The sequence below is a fragment of the Panicum virgatum genome, chromosome 9N (assembly GCF_016808335.1).
Source record: "Panicum virgatum strain AP13 chromosome 9N, P.virgatum_v5, whole genome shotgun sequence".
NCBI lineage: Eukaryota > Viridiplantae > Streptophyta > Magnoliopsida > Poales > Poaceae > Panicum > Panicum virgatum.
In genome coordinates, this window is record NC_053153.1 from 3,952,800 (window position 1) to 3,978,816 (window position 26,017).

At 44.9% G+C, this 26,017-nt stretch overlaps 3 protein-coding genes and 2 long non-coding RNA genes across 5 annotated transcripts; 4 read left to right on the forward strand and 1 right to left on the reverse strand.

Moving 5' to 3' along the window:
• The first annotated feature begins 313 nt into the window (after positions 1–313).
• On the forward strand, positions 314–7,347 carry LOC120691510. The gene is made up of 3 exons (XR_005682265.1): positions 314–708; positions 5,645–6,739; positions 7,076–7,347. It is a non-coding gene; the product is annotated as an uncharacterized LOC120691510 (long non-coding RNA).
• Positions 3,288–4,577, forward strand: LOC120691509 (TLC domain-containing protein At5g14285-like). The gene has a single exon (XM_039974585.1). The coding sequence runs from the start codon at positions 3,490–3,492 to the stop codon at positions 4,255–4,257; it is 768 nt and encodes a 255-aa protein (XP_039830519.1). The 5' UTR covers positions 3,288–3,489; the 3' UTR covers positions 4,258–4,577.
• Positions 7,348–10,444: 3,097 nt separating the features above from the next.
• On the forward strand, positions 10,445–12,486 carry LOC120690474 (thioredoxin H2-2-like). Its single transcript, XM_039973127.1, has 3 exons — positions 10,445–10,814; positions 10,925–11,047; positions 12,113–12,486. Exons 1-3 carry the CDS (start codon positions 10,686–10,688, stop codon positions 12,245–12,247), a joined length of 387 nt encoding a protein of 128 aa, XP_039829061.1. The 5' UTR covers positions 10,445–10,685; the 3' UTR covers positions 12,248–12,486.
• A 359-nt stretch (positions 12,487–12,845) lies between these two features.
• On the forward strand, positions 12,846–15,415 carry LOC120690473. Its single transcript, XM_039973126.1, has 2 exons — positions 12,846–13,520; positions 14,773–15,415. Exons 1-2 carry the CDS (start codon positions 13,003–13,005, stop codon positions 15,179–15,181), a joined length of 927 nt encoding a protein of 308 aa, XP_039829060.1. The 5' UTR covers positions 12,846–13,002; the 3' UTR covers positions 15,182–15,415.
• A 3,102-nt stretch (positions 15,416–18,517) lies between these two features.
• LOC120687534 lies at positions 18,518–19,885 on the reverse strand. The gene is made up of 3 exons (XR_005680775.1): positions 19,146–19,885; positions 18,850–18,921; positions 18,518–18,739 (listed from the first exon to the last, which is right to left on the reverse strand). It is a non-coding gene; the product is annotated as an uncharacterized LOC120687534 (long non-coding RNA).
• Between the last annotated feature and the right edge of the window lie 6,132 nt (positions 19,886–26,017).

Consider the following 26,017-nt stretch of genomic DNA (forward strand, 5'->3'; position numbering starts at 1 on the left):
AAGCCAGTCATGGCTGACATCATCAAGATATTGGCCCCTGTCATCATCTGGTCCAATCCTGTGTGAAATAAGAGTTGGGTTTACCATGCTGGCTACAAACGGAGGGCCTATAACATCAATTATCTTGTCAAACCAAGGGGTTAAGCAAACTAATACTACATGATGTACGTGCACACCATCATCTTACTAATTATTAATTACCAGATTGTTCCGTCGTGTTGGATGTTTGTTTCGCAGCCTGTCTATGACGGTAATCTTCTCTTTGTTTTGCATTATTCTCAGCACTGGCGGACCCAGTGGGTGGTCCGGGTGGGCTATGGCATACCCTAAGATTTGGCCCACCAACGGATCCCCACTCCCAGCCGGCCTGTCCAAGTGCCAGACTCGGCATCTCCTGCGGTGGCGTGAGACGTCCTGCCTAGCGACGACGCGGCCGACTCGCCGAGCGCCCGAGCCTCAGCCCCTCCCTGCGGCACCGGCGCACCGCCCGGCCACAGCCGCGCCCGCCGCCCGCCGGGCACCGGAGCTGGCTGGATCTAGACGCCGCGCCGCCTGTCCGCCGTTCAGCAGCCGCCGCGGCCCGCGGCGCCGCCCAGCTGCCTCTGCCTGTCCGCCGGTGCGCGGCCGCCGCCCAGCAGCCTCCGCCTGCCGCGATGCAGCCGGCCAACGCCCTCCCAACCTCCCAAAGGCCAAAGCCCCAAACTGAAGGTAACTCCTTAACCCTATGGCCTAAGCAGTAGGTTTTTCTTTGATTCCAAAATCTCAACTCATGTGATCCATTTTTGTAAGATAAATTGATGATTGATACATGGATTGATTATTGATTCATTGTATTTTATTTTATGCTTATTTTATGTATTTTTAGGACTTAGTGTGCTTCTACTATTTATATTGTAATCTATAGAAATATTGAACCTAACTGCTTGTATATCTAATTGCTTGTGATTTGTGTACCAAATTTTTCTAGATGGTACTGAATATCGAATTGGATGTTAAAATTTTGACGCGGCATACCCTAGTTTCAATCGTAGGTCCGCCACTGCTTCTCAGCCTTCATCTCATCTGGCATATTTTGCATATCTCTCCCTTGCCTTTTGCCGCTTACGCTCTGCCGTCTCAACGGCGCCATTGGTAGAAGCTACAATTTAAAACATGAGTTACAATGCGGCTAAATAGACAAAATTAAGAAAATATAAAATTGCTTAAAGGAAGAAACACACATAAGATAGAGTTCTCACCACCAACCATATTGACTCCTGAATTCTCTAGTGGGCTTTTAACATTGCGTCTGGAACCATGCCTGGTGGTGTTAGTGACATCACCAAGAGAAACATGATTGCTCATCACGCCCTACACGCGCAAGCACCGCGGGTAAGTAGCCGTCGCCGGAGCGGAGGTCGCCGGAGCGGAGGTCGCCGGAGAATCAGCAGATGCATGCGAAGTAGCTACTACGAACCTCGGAGTCCGTCTGGCCAGCGTAGGCCTGATTGCCAAGGACGTAATCGACCTTGGCGAGGAGGTCGGAGGGAGATGCTGACGCGTGCAGCCACGGCGGTGGAGAGGCGCCGACGCAAGGAAATAGTTATTCCAGCAATCATCGCCTAGAATCCGTGATTCACTTCTATGGAAAGTAATAAAAACGTGCATGCTTCTTTTATGAAAAAAAACTTAACTTGCATGGTGCATTGGAAAGAAATAAACGTGCATGGTGCATGGAGGAGGGTGGGTGGACGTCAATAAACCGAGAAAGAGAGCAAGGGGTGGGTATGTACAAAAGTTTGGTGAAAAAAGTTTTAGTTTTTGATGGGTTTTAGTAGACAAAATCAATCTCTCCCTCCCTTTCGTCAAATCTTTTGGCCTGACAAGTGAGTCCTCCGTGAGGGGTACGGTGGGTCTAATCTTGGTGAGAAAGGGTTTCAATTATTTCAACTTTTATAGTAAGATAAGATATAGATAGGTAGCATGACAACTCCAACAATGTTACACTTGGTATATGTAATTAACTTTTGAGCAAATGTACATGTGATAGAGCTTTCACGTTTGTTGTATGGCAAGAAGTAGGTATAAAACCAATGATCGTATGATGTAAGAATCAGAGAATAATGTTTCCATTAACACACACGTTTATAAGGAAAAGGGATGTAACCACCCAAGAAGATTTTTACAATGATAATTTCCTAATTATCATCGTTAATATGACCACTTTGGAAAGCTTATTTTTATTGATATATAGCAATTTTTCCTTACTGATTTTTTTTTTTGCAAACTGATAAGGCCACTTATAGTGGAACCTATCCACTTGAATCCGAACCTTTGACTTAGAATGGGCAGTTGTATTCATATTTACAGCCATGTCTATGATGATAACTTTGTGATGATTGTTTCAATCTCAAATCTAAGTAGCTCGGTCCACCATAGAATACATAAAAGATACTGTTTGTAAGCATGTGAATACAATTTGCGTTTAAGAGAAAATTATCTTATTCAACCAATATCTCCGAACAGGTAAATAACGAACCTGCTAGCAGTGCAACTTATCAGGCTATATCATGAATCCAAACTTTTATGTATTAAGGTATCTTAATTAGTTAGGCACTGAAAATTCGATGCTCATGCAATGATTCGTGCCTCTTACTTTGATGTTAATAAAGTACTTTGAATATTTAGATCATATCACTCTGTCACCTATACATTTGATAGTACGACATTTTAACATAAATTCGAAATGAAACAATTTTTAACATACACCTTCTTGCATCCTGTTTATTTTTATATTACAAACACATACACACGTGCATGTTTGTTAATCTAATTTCCAAATTGATATATAAATTATGTTTATTTTCCTAATATATTATGAATTGATGAATTTAGCAACACTATGACTAAATAAATAATTGTTGTATAATTAATGATAAATAAATTAAAGTAGGTCAAATTAAATTATGCTTGTATATGTGGATCATTATAAATATACTTTATTAATTCAATTATAGAAAATATTCTTTTAACGAGATAAAAGTCATTTTCATGTACTGTAGGAGTTTAAGATTGTGTTTGTTTCAGCTTATAGATTCTCGATTTTGGATTCTATATAGGAGTTACCTGATTTTTAAAATTAAGTCTTTAAAATTGGCTAGAAGCTGAAACAAACAGGAACTCTCCACTAGCCTATCAGAAATCAGCCTCAAATCACACGAAACCAAACGGCAAAAAAAAAAAAAACTCCCTTCTTCTTGTTTAAATCTCTCTCCCCCTTGTTAATTTCCCCACCAATTTCAACAATCCCACTCCCACCTCGCCTCGCCTTCTCCCCTTCCCAACCGCAAAAACCAAACCCAGCCGCACAGCCGTCCCCTCCCTCCACGCTTCCGCCGCCGCCCCTAACCCTACACCTCCAACCAATCTCCCCAGCCCCGCCGCGCTCGATTCGCATCGATCCGGCGGGTTCCTGCCTTCCCGGCGCGAATCTCGCGGCGCAGCCCGGCCATGGAGTTGTTGGCGTCTTTGGCCGCCGAGGAGCGGTGGCTGTTCCCGGCGTTCCTCGTTATGTACGCCGCCATCTACTGCGTCGGCCAGCTCTTCGTGTTCCGGCGGTGGGCGCCGCGGCAGCGTCTGGACGGCTCCAGCTGCCTCATCTCGCTCTTCCACGGGACCCCCGCCGCGCTCGCGGCAGCGGGAGCCATCCTCGCGCTGCCCGCGGGATTCCGCTCCTTCGCCGCGCCCAACGCGCGCCTCCAGGACCACGTCCTCGACTACAGCATCGCCTACTTCACCATGGACCTGCTCCACTATCTCGCCTTTCTTCCCGGAGACGTCCTCTTCATCGCGCACCATCTCGCCACGCTCTTCGTCTTCCTCACCTGCCGCTACATGGTCCGCCACGGCGCGTACGCTCTCCTCGTCCTCCTCGTCCTTGCCGAGGTCACCAGCCTGCTGCAGAACGTCTGGACGCTCGCCGGGATCTGGCGGGACCAGTCCCCTGCTGCCGCGCGTGTCTACGGCGCCCTCTCTCCGCCCTTCTACGTGCTCTACACGCTCGTCAGGGGCGTCGCTGGCCCTCTCTTCCTTGTCAAGATGACCGTCTTCTACCTGTCCGGCCAGGCTGTCGATGTCATCCCGTGGTGGGTGCGGATCTCTTGGATTGTTGTTGTCGGCACAGCCATTGCTGTCAGCAACCTGTGGATTTGGAACCTCTGGAAGGAGCTCTTCAGGGAACGGAACCAAGCTACAGCAAAAGCAAAGAAAGACACATAGGCCATCTCACTCTAGCCATGAACTGGTGTACCATGTAGCAGCAGAATCTTTCCAAACTGCCTCATGAATCGACACGGATGTTGAGGACCATGATTTTGGTGATATGGTAGATGCTGATCTCCGGTGATATTAGTTGGGAATGCTTATCTGTAAGATTCATCTCTTCATTCCTTCATTGAAAGATATCAGATCAGGAAACTAGTTTAGTGCGCATTGTGTGGAAAAATTATTTGAATTGTGTGATCTCTCTCTTGTCCGTGACCAAATTGTAAATGTACTGCTCAATAAACAATGACAGGGTTGGCTGTTGTTTGTTGCCATTGGCATTGGGTTTGACCGGAATGTTGCTTCACGTTGTGTGCAATCGTTTCCTTAACTGCCAACAACACTTTAGTGGTTTATTATGCTGCTCGATGTGACATGTAAAAATCAAGCGACCATCGAATTGTCTAAACAATTTGTATAACCATTCTTAAAGCCAATTTGGTCCAAAATTAAGTTTACCTATCAGAAGGAATTGACACACGTCACAGGCTTACAGTTCACTATTATTGAGCAGTGCACCTTGGGCCAGTCATCCGAGAACACTACCTATTCAGCCTCCCCTGCAACCAACCCTACATAGAATGCTGAATATTCCAGAGCAAATGACTTGTCCATAAAGGTGGAAGATATGGCAAATGCCCAACCTTCTTTCCAAATGACGAAGATTAGGCCATCCACTTCACTACTTCAGAACAAAAAGAAGTTTCGTGTCACATGATAAAGGTGGTTTCCTAGGAGCTAAGCCAACAAAAGGTCCTTCAACAACTGTAGGCCTTTTGAATAGTAGCATTGACACAAATGATGCGCAAACACATGGATGCTATGAGTCACACACACACACACACACACACACACACACACACACACACACACACACACACACACACACACACACACAAACACACACATGGATGCTAGCTTTGCCCTCTTTCAGCACGGCTGGATTTGGTGAAGATCACCTTGTAGTTCAACAATGGGAGAGTTTTGATAACTCTCATGGTTTAACTTACAAAATTCAGTTCAAGCTCCTGATCAGATGCAACACAAGTCACTTGATGGTCAACCAGGATTAGGTGATGAGGCTGCTCTACAGAACTGTATGCCATCAAATGCATTTTCAGATCTGGGTATTCAAGACCCTGTTCCAACTGTGTCAACACCAGCTCTAGCAGAAGAATCCCTGACAATGAAACATTGTTCCAAACTACTACGATCTAGAAGCTTTGGTATATAACTTTTTTTTTGTTTTGAAAAGTGAAGCTTTGGTATATATCATTTAGCTCACTACTAGGAGCTCTTTACCTTGACGTCTCTGACTAGTCACGTACCATGCTCATTGCAGATTCTTGACCAGGATCTCGTCCTATGGGATCAAGACTGATTTGATGCATCCTGATGGTAAATGTCTATGTATTACAAAATTTGTTTGCTGTTCAAGATATGTATGGCAAATTAATCAAATTCCATATAGAGATTTTTTCCCCGTTTTGTAAGCTTAGCATTAGTGTTCTGTGATGACAGAGTTGGTTGAAGAAGTATTGTACTGCTGAGTCTAGAATCTTTAAAGGCTGGATGCAACGTTGACAGGGCATTGGTTGGCTGAGGGTTTAAGGAGTATATATTTGTATAATGAGTTGTTCTTGTGATAGTGTAAGAGTGTGTGTTGCTATGTGTGGACTCACTATGCAACATATATGTGATCATTTCCTCTTAATCACAATTTCAATGCAAACAACACTGATGTGGTATACCATAAAAACTACATATGCTGGAACACAATGTATTCTTTTCTTTTTCTTTTTCTTTTCTTTTTTTGAAAATTTCAGTTACCAGATTTCATCACCCGGAAAGCGGGAAGACATTGATAAGATTGGAACAGGGGGTTTGCTAAATGAACAGAGCTATCATGTCACGTGGTGCCTTTGCAGTTATCTATAGACTGCACTTGAAATACTACAAAAAGGATCCTGAGGTCAGCAATCTGTTTCAGCTAAATCGGCTGTAGGATGTAAGTGAGAGGGGGGCAGCTAAGTGCACAATTTCCATACTAATCTTGTGGTGGCAGTTGCAGGGGCATTGCATTAACACCCAGTCACTTAGAGATGCAGGTACATACAATTTTGGTTTCTAGAACTTGAGATATATATCTGGCAATTTCTGAATAACACCCAGGGTCTTTTTTATTTCCATTTTGGGATTTGTATTCTGATCCGAGAGAGATCCTGATTAGGAGCTGGGAGATTCAACCCTGTTGCTTTTTTGTTTGTGTATGGAGTATGCAGTGAATACTTGTATATTTCTTGCTACCATCTTTTGAATTTTTTTCTTTGCTCATGCAGGTTACTCTTGGAAGAGACTTGGAAGAGAGACAGAAGATGTTAAAGTTGACATTGATTTGGGAAAAGAAGGAAGGGCAAATAAAATATCTCGCTGACAGGTAATTCCTTGATTTGTCCATTATGTGTAAAGAAATATCACCTACATTTACTTAGGAAATGGCTAATAATAGTGGACTTAACTGTTGTGTGTGTGTGTGTGTGTGTGTGTTAAAAAGATAAGAACATATATGCTCTGTAGAATGAGAGATTAAGATTTATTGTCTCTTGTTTTTCACTACATCGTCCTAACTGTGGTGTATTTAAGGCAAAATGATTATTATCTCTGATTGGCAAACACAATTGTTCTATATGCCACATTGACATCGCCACATTGTTGGATTTGATAAAAACTGGTACAATGCTCTGATGCTCTTCAAACACGTTTTAACATGCAGGCTGTGAGGTTTGCTTGAATTAGCAATGCAGTCTACTTTATCCCATAGACAATACTAGGGGCTGGAAAGCTGGCATCGATGGATTGTGTTTCATTTAGGTTCCTTTTAGTTTAATATAATGTATTTGTGTTTTCTGTTGGGGAATTTGCAGCTTTTAACACCTTTTTTTCCTTTCAAGTGCCATGTGTAAAAAAAAATTCAATCTGTGTAAATTGACCAAAGGCTTGTTTTGGAAATAGGAACTTCTAAAATTGTGGCACTTGTTGCTCATACTCCCGCTTGCAATAATTTTTTCAATACTCTGTTGATCATATCATTCTGGACCGATTTCAAAAACAATTAATAGATATCTGTTCACATTGTGGCGCCCAGTTGGTTGCATTCTACTGATCACACCATACACTGTTCCCCTTTATTATGCACACTGCCCTACGAGATGATAATTTCTTGTTTTGCTAAGTCAGCTTCTTTTCTACTCTACTACACTTTTTGTACCATTATGAAGATGGATGAAGCTGGGTCTTTTCATATTAAGAACATTGGGAAATGTCCAGTTTTTGTTAATACTCCATGTGTAATTCCAAGCTACAAATGCATCAACTTAAGCTCTGACTTATTAATTGAGGTACCCATACTTCCCGTTCCTGTGATTTCTATAATCGCAACCTTCATACGTTCCTTTCACATTCTTCTCTTTGGCTGATCTTTTGTGCCAGTCTTTGTTTCCTCAATGTTCTGACTGGCCAGCCTTGGTTTGTGCTTGCATATCTACAATCCTATAATGAAAGGCAGAGCACCTGCCCTGTTCCTAAAATAATATTCAAACCTTCACTTTTGAATACATTTGCGACTTGGTGATTAATCAATGCACCTTTTTGTGGGTAACTATTCATGTGGTCCTTTTCGTATCCTCTTGTGATACAACTACAGAGAGTGTTCCACTTCTAAATAGTACTACTCGATATTCAAAAGCTGTTTCTATTGATTACTATATAGTTTATTGTCTTCTTTTTGATAGGACGTAACCACTCAAACTTTACATCTTGCCATTCTGTTATTTCGGACTTCATGTAGTATGAATTGATGCGGTGATGATTTGTAAAGCAGGTATGTAACAATTACTTTTTCCTTAAATTGACTGCTTTAGTAGTTTGCTGTCGTTGATCTTGGGGTAAAAAATAGATAGTACGTTTTCTCATGTTATTTCACAGAGTTAATTACTGATGCATTTCATCAAGTATCCTCAGTTGTACTTATTTAGCTTCTGATTTTTCTCGCTGATAAAGAACACGAGGTTTATCTTTCATTGAAATCAGGATGCTGTGAGTCAGTACATCGACAGCGACCTGAAGCCACAACGCTAGTTTCGTTTCGTTTGGCACAGTGGTCGCCTCGTTGAGTAAGCAAACTGTAAGCAGTATTCCTTTAGGATGTTCCATTGTACGCTAGTTCTCTGACACTCCCAGGCACAATTTCATTTGCAAACTGGCACCCTAGAACCTAGAGTGCGGTGGGTGTCGACTGCCGAGAGCCAACCATCGCAAGCGTGAAAAAGAATCAAAAGAAGGAAAGATTCTAGTGTAGGACAAGATCACAGGAGGATGCACCTCTGCGAGAGACCATTGGATCCCTGCAACATTGCCACCATACTTTAATTATTTATTGTGCATGTGATGATCTTGAAGCACGAACTCTGAATCAGCTCTTGACGGTGGGTTTGTAAAATAAAAAGCTCTTGGCAGATGCTGGAAAGCGATGCGTGGTGGTGGCATCTTCTAAAGACCTAAATGCGGGGCGATTTTTGCCTCCAGGTCGAGCCACGTCATCAAGAAAAGAAGAGCCGTCCGATCGGCCAGCAAAGAGATCTAGGCCATTGGATCGTATGTAAATTTTACAGAAAAGTCTCTCAACTTTACAGAAATCAACCCGCAGTCTATATATTTTTATGAAAAGACCCTAATTTTTTTACAAATCAACCCGCAGTCTAAAATTTTGTCAAAAAGTCCCCTAGCTTTGTGGAAATCAACCCATAGTCCCTGCATTCTTACTAAACAAACCCTAAAATTTGTAGAAAATAACCTGTAACCTAAATTTTACAGAAAAGTCCCTCAACTTTACAGAAATCAACCCGCAGTCTGCATATTTTTTATGAAAAAGACCCTGAACTTTTTACAAATCAACCCGCAGTCCAAAATTTTACTAAAAGTCCCCTAGCTTTGTGAAAATCAACCCATAGTCTCTGCATTTTTACTAAACAAACCCTAAAATTTCTAAAAAATAACCTGTACTCCAAAATTTTGTAAAAACATCACTAGCATTTGTAACAATCCCTGGTCTATAGTTAATGGCGCGGCAACGCCGCGCCAGCCTTTCTAGTTTTTACCTAAAAAGGAACCTAGTTACCTTGTGCTGACACGGTTTTGCGTTCTGCTCCGGCATATGCGTATATGCCCCCGTTCCGGTGGGCTGGCTTACACGACGCTCTTCGTGAAGCCGCCGAAATGTCCCGAGACATGATGTCCACAGCCAATGGTACTGATGCGAGACAGAACAGATCGGCATCTAAACAAGGCGTGTTTGCACTGCTATCTCACGCGCATCTGTATATATCCTATATATGGGAACCCACTAATTATTCCTCTTTTCATGCAAAATATGCACATCCTTTCTCACTAAGTATCCCACTAGCTTGCAATTCTTTCATGTAATCTTTTATGTTAGCTTATTAACTATAAAAAATATCCAATATTATTCTATTAACATAAAGTCATATACGTGCACTATTTTTTCCATCATCTATTCTTCTATAATGTGGTTGAATATTCTATTGGTGTTTCTTCTATTATCTTACCGATTTTTACTAGATCTTGATAAATAAAAAATGTATGTGTCATCTCTTTCTGCAACCATATGAAGTCATATCATCACTTAAATCTAAACCGTCATATCTATGTATACTATACAGACAACACCTACTAAAATTATTAACTTTATTTTTCTCAACATATAAGCTATCCACGCCGTATAGAAATCCACTGTATCAGACGTCACATCAGCACCCACTATAATCATCTATTTATGTCTTGTACTATTTTTCTGTGACTAGCAACATCTATATAAGATAGTGTCGTTATGCAATTATCTTAGTGTTTCTATTTTTAATTTTTATTTTACAATTTATTTTAAAAAATTTCGCAACAACGCACGAGGTATTACCCGGTGACGAGGAATCCCATCCCCTCGTGAAATCGCACGGCTCGCTCGCAAAATCGACAGGGTTTGGGGTCCCTTTCGGCGCGAAATGGAGAGAGAGAAGGGGAGGTGAGGGTGAGGTTCCCCCATTCCCCCGTCCTCAAAAAGGTCAAAAGCCCGGACCCGATACCCACCACCCACGCGATTGTGGGGTCAAGCAACGATTCCCTCGCTTCGCTTCACCGCCGTGCCGTGCCCGTGGCGCTTTATTCCTTGGCTCTTCCCCGCACCACCACCCAGTCCACCAGCAGCGACCGGTGGTAGGAAGAACGAACCAACTAGCCACAACCAGCGAGGCGGCAAGCCGACAGGCAAGCAGACGAGCAACCGCACCGGGAGGGCGGAGCGGGCGAGCGAGATGGGTTCCTTCTTCTCGACCATGTTCACGCCGCCGCCCGCGGACGACCCCAACTCCGCCGTCGTCGCCGCCCACTCCAAGGCCGCCTACGACCAGCACTGGGAGGCCGCCAAGAGCAGCGGCAAGCTGGTCAGCTGGCCCCTGCTCCTCTTCCCTCTGCTTCTCCTCGTTCCTCCCCCCCGCCCCGTGTTGGGTGTTCTGGATCTGACCGGGCTTGGCCGCCTTGCTTGGCGCCGCAGATGGTGATCGACTTCTCGGCGTCCTGGTGCGGGCCCTGCCGCTTCATCGAGCCGGCCTTCAAGGAGATGGCCTCCCGCTACACCGACGTCGTCTTCGTCAAGATCGACGTCGACGAGCTCGCGGTACGCCTCCTCCTTTCGTTCCTTCTTCCGGTGCGTTTTGTTCGCCGCCTCGGGGGCGAATTCGGCAGCCGCGGTGAGAAGCCAGCGAGAGCTCGCTGAATTGGCGCTTGTGTTGTGGTTGGGGAAAGATTCTGACCTAGCCTTGGTACGATCGTGTTGCAAGTAGCATTCGCAGAGTCGTATCTAACAGTTCGGAGACCGGAAGAGTGGGGAATTTGTTTTGATTTTCCCCAATCATCCAGATGTTCCGATATATAGCTGTGCGAAAATCGACCTCAGTTCTGCTAATCTGGGAATCTGGATGCATCTTTGCATTTAGTTGTACTAAGCTTGATCTTGATCATGGTGGCTGCTCGTTCAATAGAATTAGATTCAAACTTCACTGTGTATTGACCTATATTGATGCGTTTTCTGGAGGAGAGGGCTCAAGCAGGTCTATTGCATTATTAGAACACGCTGTGCATACCTTTTTGTCCTTGTGAGCCTGAAAGTGAAGATATAGGCCATCAGAATCTGATGCAATTTTTCGGGGCTCCGGTTAGCAGTAGCACTAAACAAGTAATTTGGTCAGGTTCAGCCTCAAATAAGAACTGTTTCATGATATTGAGCTCATATAAATTGCGTTTGCGCCCACCTGAATGGGACAGATTATGTTTATGTGAAAGTGTTGATGCTATCAAGGTGCTAATGGAATTGGTTATAAACTTATAATGGATGCCTCGTAGCGCCTACTTGGATGGATCAACTGTATCCATCTGGATTCACAAGTTACAAGGATTTGAAAAGTTCAGTGATAGAGTATATTGAAATTGAAGGCTGTATTCGGGGGTAATTAATTTTGCATGCTAGACAGTATTCGGGGGTAAATTTTTGTATGTTCTGAATAGTGATTACACTTTGAGAACATATTTTAAAGACTGCACAGCTCCACATCCTGGAGCAGAAAAATGAAGATTGATTAATGTAGGTGAAGGCAACTTTGAAATTTCCTTCACAAGGCTGCGATGGCAGTTTACATATTCAGCACTGAAGGTTTCTAATTGATGACACTTTTGAATTTTTCAGGATGTGGCAAGGACCTGGAAGGTTGAGGCGATGCCTACATTCGTACTAGCCAAGGGTGGGAAGGAGGTGAGCCGTGTGGTTGGGGCGAAGAAAGATGAACTCGAGAGGAAGATCGGCACGTTCAGATCATCTTAGTCATACTAACTTAACAATGCATGCGATCCCATCATAGTACCGGTGTCTGGGGGGTCCTGTGGTTTGCCCAGGTTGAAAACTTGAAATGCCATGTTGTTCTCTTCTCTTAGTGGTGCAGAATTTATGTGAACCGGTCGGTGACAAACGTTGCCTGGGTTAATAAGTTTCTGAGACTTGGATGTGAATGTGTCAGTCTGCCTGCCCGGTTTACTCGAAATGAATCATATGAGTTTGCTGCATCGGTTTCAGAATTGGAACAGAGCTGGAGGCGCTGATGCTGTGCTGGTAGTTTCTGCTTGGCAAAACACCAAGGTTTATGCTTTCGGTGTGTTTCGAACAAATTTGGTTGATCTGTTTCGGCTTCACGGGTGAATTTGGCATGTCTATGCGAGTTTACCGAGTAATTTGGATGATTTTACCAAGGATTCGGTGCTCGCACATCATGTGAGTAATTTCTGTTCCAACTTCCAAGTTCCAAGTCAGCTTTGAATGTTCGGTATACTTCCATAGTCCATGCGAGTTTGACTTCTCCCCCCAATTAGCATACCCCCGAAACCCATAGCCTCACTGACAGGTGGTACCAATGTGACCCCACCTTCAAGCGTGACAAGCCAGAGCCCCCGGTTTCCCCTCCCATGGCGCGATTGCGCGAGCAGCCTCGGTCTCTCCTCCTCCAGCGTCTCATTGCCTCGCAACCGCCGCCAGAATAGACCGGTCCAAAGCTCCGGCTCTATCCATCCACGAGGGGATCCCAAATGGCCATGGCGGCCTCGGTGCTCACCGCCGCTGCGGCGACCTCGCCCCAGCTGACATCGTGGAGATGGAGGCCTCTCCTCGCGGCGCATCCCAGGGCGGGTCCGCCTCCCGCACGGCGCCTGCGGGCGCCCGCTTCTCCTCTCCGGACCTCCATTCCCCGCAAACCTTGTTCCGGAGCCGCCGTCGCGAGGACGCCGGCGGTTGCGAAGGCGGCGGTCACGGAGCAGGAGGCGCCCGATTGGGACGTTCTGAGGCGGGTGGCGCTGGTCGCGCTTGGCTGCTGCGCTGCAGCCGCCGTGCTCGGCTGCGGCGCGGCGCGGGCGGCGGCGGAGGACTCGATCAAGGCGTCCGGGTTCGGGCTGCGGGTGGCGGAGTCGCTGCGGAGGCTCGGGTGGCCCGACGACGCCGTCGTGTTCGCGCTCGCGACGCTGCCGGTGATCGAGCTGCGGGGGGCGATCCCGGTCGGGTACTGGATGCGGCTCCACCCAGTCCGCCTCACCGTCCTATCCGTTCTTGGGTTTGTAACTTCGTATCCATTTCATCTCTCTCTTTTGGTCAATGCTGCACCAGTACTTGACCACTAGGTGTTCGATGAATTGCCGATTCCCAGTAGTTCAGAGTGGCAGGGATTGCACGCCGAATAGTTCTTAATGCCAATCCAAATTGTAGGATATATGCTATTTGTTCTGAACTAATGTCTAGAATAAAAGTAGTGAACACTTCAGAACCTGGCTTAATGCAATGAAATTCACATGTTAAATTGGGGTAGTAGCTTAATTCACCTGTCTGGATGACTGAACTATGCATAATCAAACAACTTCTGAAATTTATGGATTGTGTAGGATATACTGCAGAATGATAGCTGCCATGACATGTGACCTAAGTGAATATATACTGGCTCGTTTTATTCAGGGTGTGTTTAGTTCCCAAAATTTTTGGGGAAAATTACTGTAGCAATTTTCAACCGAAAATTAGGAGGACTAAACATGATCTAATTGTAAATCTAATTACATGGATGGATAGGAAATCGCGAGACGAATCTATTAAGCCTAATTAATCCGTCATTAGAGATTGATTACTGTAGCACGACATTGTCTAATCATTGCATGATTAGGTTCATTAGATTCGTCTCGCGATTTTGCCCGGGGTTGTGGAATGGGTTTTGTCAGTTATCCACATTTAACACTCCCAATTAGTGGTTAAACGTTCGAAGTTACTGTAGCGCACGAAAATTTTTGGGAACTAAACGGGCCCTCAGTGTTTTAACTGAATGTTTTAGTTAGCTAAAGTTCATCCACAGAACAGCTTACCTGTTACCTTTATTTACACCTTGTATATGCTTTGGAGTGTAATTAATTGTCTATCAGTATATAAGTTGCTGAGATCAAAAGATGACAACACTTGATTACTTATTTAATTTTTCTCTAACTGAAAAGGAGTATAAAATGTTAAAGGAAACACAAGATGAAGAAGCAAGGGACTGAAAATAAGATGGGATCACTGACCAGTAGCGAATTAAAGATAATTGTTCTTTTGTTTATTAAGCATTTGGATGATTCGTTTACAAAAAAGCGCATTTGGATGATTAGTCCTTACAGTTATTGTAAGTGACTACTGTTGTAGTGATGTTTATATCCTTTTCAGTAACACATCCAATAGGAGAACTGCCTGTTGTCAGAATTAGTACAAAATTATTATTGATTCATTCTCTGAAGAAAAAGGTGTGCGGTAGATATACATGTTTTGATTCCTGTCATGTCTTTCTCCAGGAACATGTTGCCTGTGCCGTTTATCATCCTCTACCTGAAAAAACTTGCGACTTTTCTCTCCCAGAGAAACGCCTCTGCAACCCGACTTATCGACCTCCTCTTTAAGCGGGCACGACGGAAAGCGGCACCTGTTGAGGAATTCCAATGGCTTGGACTGATGTTGTTTGTTGCTGTTCCGTTTCCAGGAACAGGGGCATGGACAGGAGCGATAATTGCATCTGTCTTAACCATGCCGTTCTGGTCAGGTTTCTCGGCAAACTTTGTGGGAGTCATCCTAGCAGGGCTGCTGGTGAACTTGCTCATGAATCTCGGTCTGAAATATGCGATTGTCACTGGAGTCTTTCTGTTCCTTGTATCAACTGTCATGTGGAATGTACTTCGATCCCTCAAGAAGTCAGCCAATGCCTAATGATCTGATAAGTCTCGACGAAGTTGTTTCTGATGTATTCAGAGTTCACACTTACGTGTGAATTACAGTTGTGTAAAATTTTCTCACTTTTTCAGTTTTGCTTGTATACGCAGAGCAAACTCTCGAGCTATATGCCGTCACTCAGTGATTTTAGTAGAACCATAGCAGAGTAACTTTAGTCTGTGTAGGTACATTTCATATTTATTTCTCACAGAGTCTGCTGATCACATCATAGATTTTTTTTTTTTTTGAGAAAAACATTGTGAGCTGGGTTTTAACTGGTCTTGAATTGAAAGGCCCCTTATTTGGTACTGGGCTTTTGAAGGCGGCAATAGCTAGGACAATAACTCTCAAGGCCCATCGAAACGTGGCTTCTTATTCACGATTATCTTATCAGTAGCTACTGCAATTTCTTCATAGAAACTGTGCCCGATTATTCACGCTTACTGAATTGTATAGTGTGTTTTAATTTTATACATCTCCTCGTGTCTCTTCCAGCTCGCCGGCTGCCGGACGTGGAGATGATAGTAGAACTGACGATGATGGTCTGACTGGCGGCGGCGGAGTTTGATTATAGATTTCCAAATGGGCCGCCCGGCCCTAGCCCGATGTGGCCCGGCCCGAAGTGGCCCGACACTATCAGGACCGATAGATTCTTCGTGCCGGGCCTCGTGCCTAACTAACGGCCCAGGCCCGGCACTAAGGCCTCTTTTTCGTGCCGGGCTGGCTCGATGGCACGGCCGGGCCATCGTGCCCGGGCCGGCCCGTCGAGCTTGGCCGACCCAGCTTGGAGGGCAGCGGAGGGAGCACCGGAGCAGGGCGCCCGGGTTCGAGCAGAGCCGAGCAGTCCTACGCCCCCGCCCCGCCGCCGCCGCGCAATGAGGGAGGGTGGAGGGGCGGAGGAGTCGCCACCGCAGATCCGGTCGAGCTCGGCGCGGCGGAGCTCGAGGCCGCCGAGCTCGACGACGCACAAGCTCGGCCATGGCGCGCGACCATGGATCCAGGCCATGGCGCGGCGGAGGGAAGAGGAGGGGGCGGCGCCGCCTAGCGAGGGAGGAGCCGCCGCCGCAGAGGGAGGGAGGGGGGGTGGAGGGGCGGAGGAGTCGCCGCCGCAGATCCGGTCGAGCTCGGCGCGGCGGAGCTCGACGCCGCACGAGCTCGGCCATGGCGCTGCGACCATGGATCCAGGCCATGGCGCGGCGGAGGGAGGAGGAGGGGGCGGCGCCACCCGGCGAGGGAGGAGAGAGGGTCCGGCGGCTGCGCGCTGGCGGCGGGGCGGCGAGCACCGAGCAGTGGAGGGAGAGAGAGGCGGGCAGTGGATATAGATGGCAACGGATACTATCCGCGCTGATAGTGACTCTGTAAACCCGAACCCGCAGAGCAAAAACCGCGCCCGTCACCCGCAACGGGCACCACCTTACGCCCGCGCCCACTACCTGCGGGTAACACATGCCCGCGGGCATGCCCGTACTCGCCAGGCCGGCCGCTGGATCTGGGGAGGGCGCGCGACGGCGGCGACCGGGGACGGCGGAGGGCGGCGGCGGCCGGGACGACGGAGGGCGGCGGCGACCGGGGACGGCGGCGGGGAAGGCGGAGGGCGGCGGCGGCCGGGGACGGCGGCGGGTAAGGCGGAGGGCGGCGGGGTCAACGGACGACGGCGGGGAAGGCGGAGGGTGGAGGGCGCGACGGCAGCGGGGACGGTGCGCGGCGGCGGCAGGGGAGGCGGGGACGGTGAGCGGCGGCGCGGCCAGCGCCGGTTGCGGAGGCCTGGTCAGGGTGGGAGAGGGTGCCGAGAGCGGGAGGTGAAAGAGCGCGGTGGCCGGAGGGGGAGACGCCGACCGGAGGGGAGCCGGCGGCCCTGGAGGCCGAGCGCCCGGTTTGCGGCTGGGAGTCGCGCACTACTACAAAAACAGCCTTTTGTCCCGGTTCCATATGGCCATTTGTCCCGGTTTTGGAACCGGGATTCGGCCGCCGGGACAAAAGCGCTGGAGGCTTTTGTCCCGGGTGGTAGAACCGGGACAAAATGTCCCTCGCGCTAAAAAATATTTGCGCCCTGTGGGATTGGAACCCAAGACCTATTGCCTAGCGCATGGCCTGCTTGCCAACTCATCTAAGTAGTACATGTGACTCAGTAAAGAATAACTCCCTTTTGAACTATCACGTGGAGGGGCATTTTGTCCCGGTTGGTGGCTCCACCCGGGACAAAAAGGGCCTTTTGTCCCGGTTGGTACCACCAACCGGGATAAAAGGGTCACCCTTTTGTCCCGGTTGGTGTTACCAACCGGGATAAAAAGGGTTGGACCTTTTGTCCCGGGTGGAGCCACCAACCGGGACAAAAGGGGGGCCTTTTGTCCCGGTTGGTGGCTCCACCCGGGACAAAAGGCCCCTGTCCCCCCTGCTCCTTTGGACCCGGGACAAAAGCCACCTTTTGTCCCGGGTCCAAAGGTAACCGGGACAAATGATCTGGAACAAAGGCCTATTCTGTAGTAGTGGCGGTGAGTGGCGGCTGGGAGACTGGGAACTGCAAACCCTAGAAACTATTATATATACTCATGTTTTTGGGCCCACATGTCAGCGGATATGTGGGTTTGCGGGTTCGAGTATCAACTTTTGAAATCTGTTAGCAAATACCCATCGGGTTTGAAGTCGTATCCGCGCCCGCGCCCGCGGGTACAAACCCAGACCCGAATCCGCGCCCAACGGGTTCGGTGTCCGCGGATTTGCGGGTTTTTTCTACCCGTTGCCATCTTGAGCAGTGGAGGGGGGAGAGCTGGAGAGGGAGGGAGTGAGACTGAGAGAGAGGGGGGAGGGGGGGCACGGATGAGGGGAGGCACAAATGATGGTGTTGTGCTTTGGGCCGCCATTGGGCCGGTCCATAATCGTGCTGTGCTTCGGGCCGGCACTATGGGCCGGGGTAGCGGCCTAAGGACTATTCCCCTATCGGCCTGGGCTGGCCCGAGGCACTATGGACCGGGCGTAGGGCCGTGCTCGGGCCGTGTTTTTTAGGGCCGAGCACGATGGGCCGCCCATCGTGCTTGGCCCATTTGGAAATCTATAAGTTTGATCAGTCGATGTGCTTGGGCTGAAGTATGTGGGCTAGCAACTCTTTGCAATTTTCAAAGGGGGCCTGCAAGCTCAAGCTCTCTTTCTGACCTATGGCAAAGCCCAGTACTGGGAACTTGCTTTGGGGAACTCACTCACTCACCCTGCACGAATGGCACGCGGTCGGCGCGGTGCAGGGTGGCGTGCGATGAGCGAGCAGCCGAGCCGAACCACGCGAGCTTCTACCCTATGCACATGCACTATGGAGCTGTTAGCAATACCGACAAGTCTATGTTAAGTAGCAAGCTAAGAAGCCAGTTTTCACATCCACAGTGATCGATGACATCATCAGTGCTTAGTAGGGACTGTGATAGCCAAACGCGAATTCTCCAGGGCGCGGATGCAGCACATCGGAGCGAAGATAGCACATTCCACAGACTTTCTCCACATGCTGATGTTCACATGCTGGATGTGGAACATCAAAGCGCCCGGAGCACGTCTTGCAAAAGGAATCGACTGCAAAAACACACGAAGCCAAGCAGTATATAAAAATGAGTAAAGTGAACGATTGAGGTCTGTGTGAGAGAGGGAGGAAGAGGAAGAGGACGGGGAGAGGGGGTTCATACATTTGCCACTACGACGAGTAGAGAACCCAAGACGGAAACCCAATACACTGTGAGATTCAGTAACTGGTTCATCTGAAAACATAAGGAACAGAAGGCAAAAAATTAATTTATACAGAAAGCATTACAATGTAACCGCAAAGGTATTCATGAGGTTTGTTTATATAACAATATAAAAAAGTGCAAACAGATCAGATCACAACTGTACTGATCTTCTTCCAACGAGTACATACAAGATAGGTGTGTTGTATAGAAGAGAAACAAGAGAGAAGATGCATCAAGAAAGAAGTAGAGCATACCTAAGTGGGTGCATGTGACGATGCCATTGAAATCCTTTGTACCAGCAAGCTCAAAGAAAAAGAGAGTCCTCGCGGCAGGAAGGAATGACAACTAACCAGTGCGCTTCTTACGCGAGCCACGAAGTTCCCATGAGACCAGCAAACGCCATTGTGATAATAGGAGTGCCGGTACACCTTACCTGGAGCAGGCTCATACTCATTGCCCTGACTCAAACCAATCCAATCACTCACGAGGTAGGGAAATTTGCATGTGTAGCAGGGCAAAAACAGTACCAAAAACTAGATTAATGGGTTGCATCGGCCACTAATCAAAATTGGTGCTGAACCCTAATCGGTATACTTGTGATACTAATCAGTACACAGGTTAATCATTATACTTGTGATCTAATAGGTAAACAAGTTAATAATCATTATACTTATAGATGCTTTGGCACCTAATCAGTGCACAAGCTGCGCCCATAATGAGTACACAGTGCGACCATAATCAGTATATCTGCTGCAACCTTAATCAGGAGACAAAGCTGCAGACCTCTAACTGGTATGGATGCATTAACACTAACCAATGTACTGGCTGTGGCCTGTAATCGTTATGGGTGCATGGAAAACTAGCAAAAATGGATGTTGAAACACCGAGATGTATATTTGTTGCGGCCCTTATCTGAACAGAAGCCGCGAACTTGATTAGTATAGATGATGCAAGCCTAATCAGCCGGAAAGAGTAAATAGAGCCTGTGCTGTGCTTGGATCAGGGTTTACGTTATCACTGATACATGGTTTATCAGTGCCCTCCGGTATCGATAATCGATTGAAAATCGGTGAAATATCGCTAAAATCGACTGATAAGGAAGGTCAAATTCAAATATCGATAATCAATGATTTATCATTGATAATCGATGCAAATCGGTCGATTTATCGAAAATTCGGCTGAGAAATGTATTTAGCAGATGGAAAATAGAAATTTTTATAGTATTTTTATTTGGTTTGTTAAGTATGGTATTTTATAAGGTAAATTATACATACATACGTAGCTTACGATAGAATTGCATTAGAAATAAACATGTACATATATTTTGGACATAAATTGAATAAACTATAGATACATATTACATATATCCATGTTATGTATAATTATGCAAACCACACAAATAGGCATACACCAAATGAAATTGCACATAAATACAAAAAAGTACATAGTCCATACAAACCACATTGTCCATATTAGCATAAATTGACACAAGTTTTATGCAAATTGGTAACAGACTCATCTGACCACATCCATAATTCATACAGAAAGGCACTTAAAACATCCATTTTTCATAAATGACACTTTTTTATAATAATTATGTAAACCAGTTAGACATAGTTTTTTTAGTATAAGCATACATATTATAGTCAACATTGAAGCCTATTGTATCCTAACTGATTTAACAACAAATCAACATTGAAGTCTTTCTTCCCACCACTAATATTTAACACTAATCTACATTGCAAATTATCAGTATAACCATCCATTTGTAGCATAATATACAACAATATAGTAAATACCCCATGCATATTTGGTCAAGTTGGTGAAAGGAAATAGAAAATCAACCAAAATTGTTGAATATCAACTGATTTGCATTGATTATCGATGGATTTGCATCAATTATCAGGCTTTAGTATTGGAAACATTTTTTGTCTAAGCAAACGGTGGTTGTTTTTAATATGTGACATCATTCTAGACTATAGAGAGGCTCTAGTTTTTTATAGAATTTTTTCCACACTAGTTATAAATTTCTTTGAATTTTTAAAATTTGGATCGAAATCCATCGAAAAATCAATTGAAAACCGATATCAGTCAACATCGGTAACGGTAAATTTCACCGATAATCGCGATTATCGAGCGGTTTTGTATTCCATGCTCACGTGTCCACCAGTTCGAAACGGTTTTATTCGAATATTCCGATTCTGACAACTCAGCCTTTGTTTAGTTTTCTTCAAAATTCCAAAACTTTACAAGATTTCTCATCACATCGAATCTTTGAATGCATACATTAAGTATTAAATATAGTTAAACAAAATAACTAATTACACAGTTTTGAGCCTAGTTAATTCATGGCGGGACAATAATTACCATATACAAACGAAAGTGCTACAGTGCTTTCCAAGTTCACTTTTATGCAACTAAACAAGGCCTCAATCAAGTTCCCAGTACTGAACTTTGCCATGGGCTAGCAAGCCCCCCTCCCCCCTTCTAAATTGAAAAATACTTCAGCCCAAACCTATCGACCCCACGACCATGAAGGACTTCGCGATGATGATTTCCCCGGATCGGATATACTCGGCTCGGAGCGGAGTGTGTTGGGGACAGCTTCTCTCGACTATGAACTACTGTACGGTATCAACTCCTCGCTCCGTGTACTTTGTTTGCTTGCTGCATCAGTCAATTCTGGCGCGCCTAGGGGTATCTTGGTTAATTATACAACATACTTCCTCTATATCTAAATATTTGTTACTTTAATTTTTTGTCATAAATTTGACCACTTGTTTTATTCAAAAATTTTATGCAAATAATAAAAAACATAAATTATAGTTAAAATACTTTCGATGATGAAGTGGATCATACATAAGATATATGAAACTTGCAAAAAAAATTTAATAAAACAGATAGTCAAACTCGTGATCAAAAGTCAATGGCGACAAATATTTAAATGCGGAAACATTATACAATATCTTGAAAAAAATTATATAATATATATATAGTGTGTGTACGTGGACAGATTTATATACTAGTAGTATACTCTCTCCATACCCAAAAAACCTGACGTTTAGGACAGCGACATGGTCTCCAAAACACAACTTTGACTTCTTATTTCTCTAAAAATATTTATCAAAAAGTGATATATGTATACTTTCATAAAAATATTTTTCAAGACAAATCTATTCATATAATTTTTATATTTTCAAACTCAATAACTTGAGAGTTATTCATGATTTATATTCTCAAGGTTTGACTCAAACTTTGACTCAAATCTTATCCTAAACGTCAGGGTTTTTTGGGTATGGAGGGAGTATATACAACGTCGCATCGATCAAATAACAATGCTGCCTGTCTGCCTGGTTGTGAGGTTTTCTATCTGGCGAATCCGAATATAGAGCATAGGTCAGACTGCCTGTGACACGCTAGCTGCACGCTGGCATTAATCTGTTTTGGAGCCTTACCTATACGACAATTCCTCCAATTCTAACAAGTTGAAGTAAAATATGTTACATGGTACCTTATCTGATTATATATACCAGCAGAGGAGGTGTACCCACATGTTCACACACACACACACACACACAATATTTCCTATTCATCCTCTTACAGCTGCAAGCAGAGACGTTGCAATAACAATATAGTCAATAAAGCACATGACGAAAACAAGCCCATGTTGTTAAAAAAGACTTAAAATGGGAAATGTATTACGAAAAATAAAGTACCTTTTCATAACAATCTAATTCTCATCATTGTCGATCCATATAAAACTAGAAAAAAAGGGTTTGAGTTGACATGCTGCAGGCTTAACCAAGAGCTATTAGGCTGCTAATAAAATGCACTGAAAATATATATACTACACACAGGCACAAAAAAAGAGAAAAGTTGTGTTCATTTAATATTTTACCACTCTTAAGAAGTGGCAATTCATGCGTGGGTCGGCTCACCTCATCAGTCAGTGAGGATCAGATGCGTGACCATTGATGGTGAATCCGTGTATCCCGATATGCGGATACGTCGTTTTCCTATAAAAAAAACGGTACGCAGATACATTTTTATTTTTTGAGAAAATAAATAATACTCCTGTATTATTTAAAATTGAAACCGGTACGCAGCTTAACAGGCCGTGCTTTTGTTGGGCCGAGACTCAGCGTCTGGTAGATGGAAGCGTGGGGGTCTCGTGGCCGCGTTCACCCTTGGATAGCTGCAGGACGGTCAGATATTGCCGACTGCCGAGGAAAGTCGACGACAGCGACGTCAGGTGATCTGATTTCCCTTTTCCCTCCCTCTGGTTGTCGTCTCGACGACTCGTCGCACCAATGCACCATACACCAGCCCTACCTGCCGCGGCCGCTCGGATCGGAGCAGCCATGGCCTCGGTCACGCTGACGGTGGCGGAGACGGAGTTACTCAAGGTTTTAAATCGCCGGCTAAAACATTTAGCGGTAGAACTGTCATTATAGTGTTTAATGGGCTATAGCCGGAATTTAACGGGCTAAATATTATAACGGCCGCCCAGTCTAGAAGCTACAGCTTAAACCTTGAGTCTACTCCCCTCATCGGAGTGGTGAACGGAGACGGAGACTGAGACTGCTCCCCTCATCCGAGTCGTGCCAGCGCAGGATGCCAAGGCCCCCCGCGCCGCCGCGTCCGCGAAGATCAGGCGCCGCCTCTCCCCGACGCAGAGAGAGGACTTGGAACGCCTTCTTCGAGTTGCTCCCCCCCCCCCCCCCAGCCAAGCAGTCGTTGTTCTCGCGCCTCGCGCGGCTGTGGCGCCAGGCCTTCGGCCGGTTCGATCCCCGCTCCATCCCCTTCAATCAGCAGCTGACTGGGGAACAGATGGATCTGATTGAACGGTAACACCCCTCGTTCCATCCGTTCCGTTTTCGATTGCGCATATTACAATTCAATGCCGATCTATCCCTTCTATTTATTCAGTCATCATCAGCCGGGCCACTTCGAGCGATTAGCTTTGGATCGCGAGCTTACCATGGATTGCCTGCACTACTACAACAAAAAGAATCCGGTTCGTGATCCTACCCCTTATCTGCATGAAATGGATGAATGTGTGACAAACTGCAATTGTTGTTAGTGATTCAAAAAAAAAAGGTAATCGTTGTTAGTTAGTTTGATTAGCTCCGGGCATGATTCGTGGCATCCATCCAAGCCATGGAATACAAAACCGCTCGATAATCGCGATTATCGGTGAAATTTACCGTTACCGATGTTGACTGATATCGGTTTTCAATTGATTTTTCGATGGATTTCGATCCAAATTTTAAAAATTCAAAGAAATTTATAACTAGTGTGGAAAAAATTCTATAAAAAACTAGAGCCTCTCTATAGTCTAGAATGATGTCACATATTAAAAACAACCACCGTTTGCTTAGACAAAAAATGTTTCCAATACTAAAGCCTGATAATTGATGCAAATCCATCGATAATCAATGCAAATCAGTTGATATTCAACAATTTTGGTTGATTTTCTATTTCCTTTCACCAACTTGACCAAATATGCATGGGGTATTTACTATATTGTTGTATATTATGCTACAAATGGATGGTTATACTGATAATTTGCAATGTAGATTAGTGTTAAATATTAGTGGTGGGAAGAAAGACTTCAATGTTGATTTGTTGTTAAATCAGTTAGGATACAATAGGCTTCAATGTTGACTATAATATGTATGCTTATACTAAAAAAACTATGTCTAACTGGTTTACATAATTATTATAAAAAAGTGTCATTTATGAAAAATGGATGTTTTAAGTGCCTTTCTGTATGAATTATGGATGTGGTCAGATGAGTCTGTTACCAATTTGCATAAAACTTGTGTCAATTTATGCTAATATGGACAATGTGGTTTGTATGGACTATGTACTTTTTTGTATTTATGTGCAATTTCATTTGGTGTATGCCTATTTGTGTGGTTTGCATAATTATACATAACATGGATATATGTAATATGTATCTATAGTTTATTCAATTTATGTCCAAAATATATGTACATGTTTATTTCTAATGCAATTCTATCGTAAGCTACGTATGTATGTATAATTTACCTTATAAAATACCATACTTAACAAACCAAATAAAAATACTATAAAAATTTCTATTTTCCATCTGCTAAATACATTTCTCAGCCGAATTTTCGATAAATCGACCGATTTGCATCGATTATCAATGATAAATCATTGATTATCGATATTTGAATTTGACCTTCCTTATCAGTCGATTTTAGCGATATTTCACCGATTTTCAATCGATTATCGATACCGGAGGGCACTGATAAACCATGTATCAGTGATAACGTAAACCCTGCACGTGAGGTGTGCACGGAACTCACCCTGCACGAATGCGGACATGCGGTTGGCAGGAGTAGGCCGGGCGAGCCGAGCCGAGCCGAGCCATGCGTGTTTGGCCCACCCCTCTGCACTACACGGTATATACACGTTTTCGCTCTAGTCTATGGAGGCGCGAAAATATTTGTCCACATTCAAAATGTGAAAATAGTAATGCCTTCGCTCTTCCAAATAGCTAGAAAAGGTAGTTTAGAAACAAATAGTTGGAACCTGCAGTAATTCAAAGTATGAAAATTAATCCATCTTAACTTTTGGAAAATCATGACACTTCACATGAGATAGTTGGCAACTTTTTTTTAGTTTAAAGCTACGTTGGTAAAAAACAGTGATGCGTTTCCCACGTGTGCGTGATTCAAAATGTATGCATATAGGTAAACACACAAGGGTCCGAATCGAAGATTCATGTCCCATGAGGTTAGGGACGAGGAAAAATACCCCTAGTTGGCGAGTACAGGAATGGAGAAAATATTCCCACCGGCCCCGCGATGCTTTGTAAGCCGTTTGCAAGCAATCGAACCCTGATCAAGGAGGAGGTACCACCGGTGGAGAGCGTGCGTGACACACTCGGCCTTGCCTCATTGCTCTATGCTAGTGGGAAAGGAGGCTGATGTGGATGCAAGGCCGTCGAAAATCTTAGGTTTTGAATTGGACCAAAGGGTTCAAAGTAAGATTGAAATCATAGGTTTTTTTAAATGCATATAGAAAAACATTGTAAAGAGCATACTAAGGACGTAAAATAATAGGACACAACCACGATTTTACAACTAAGCAT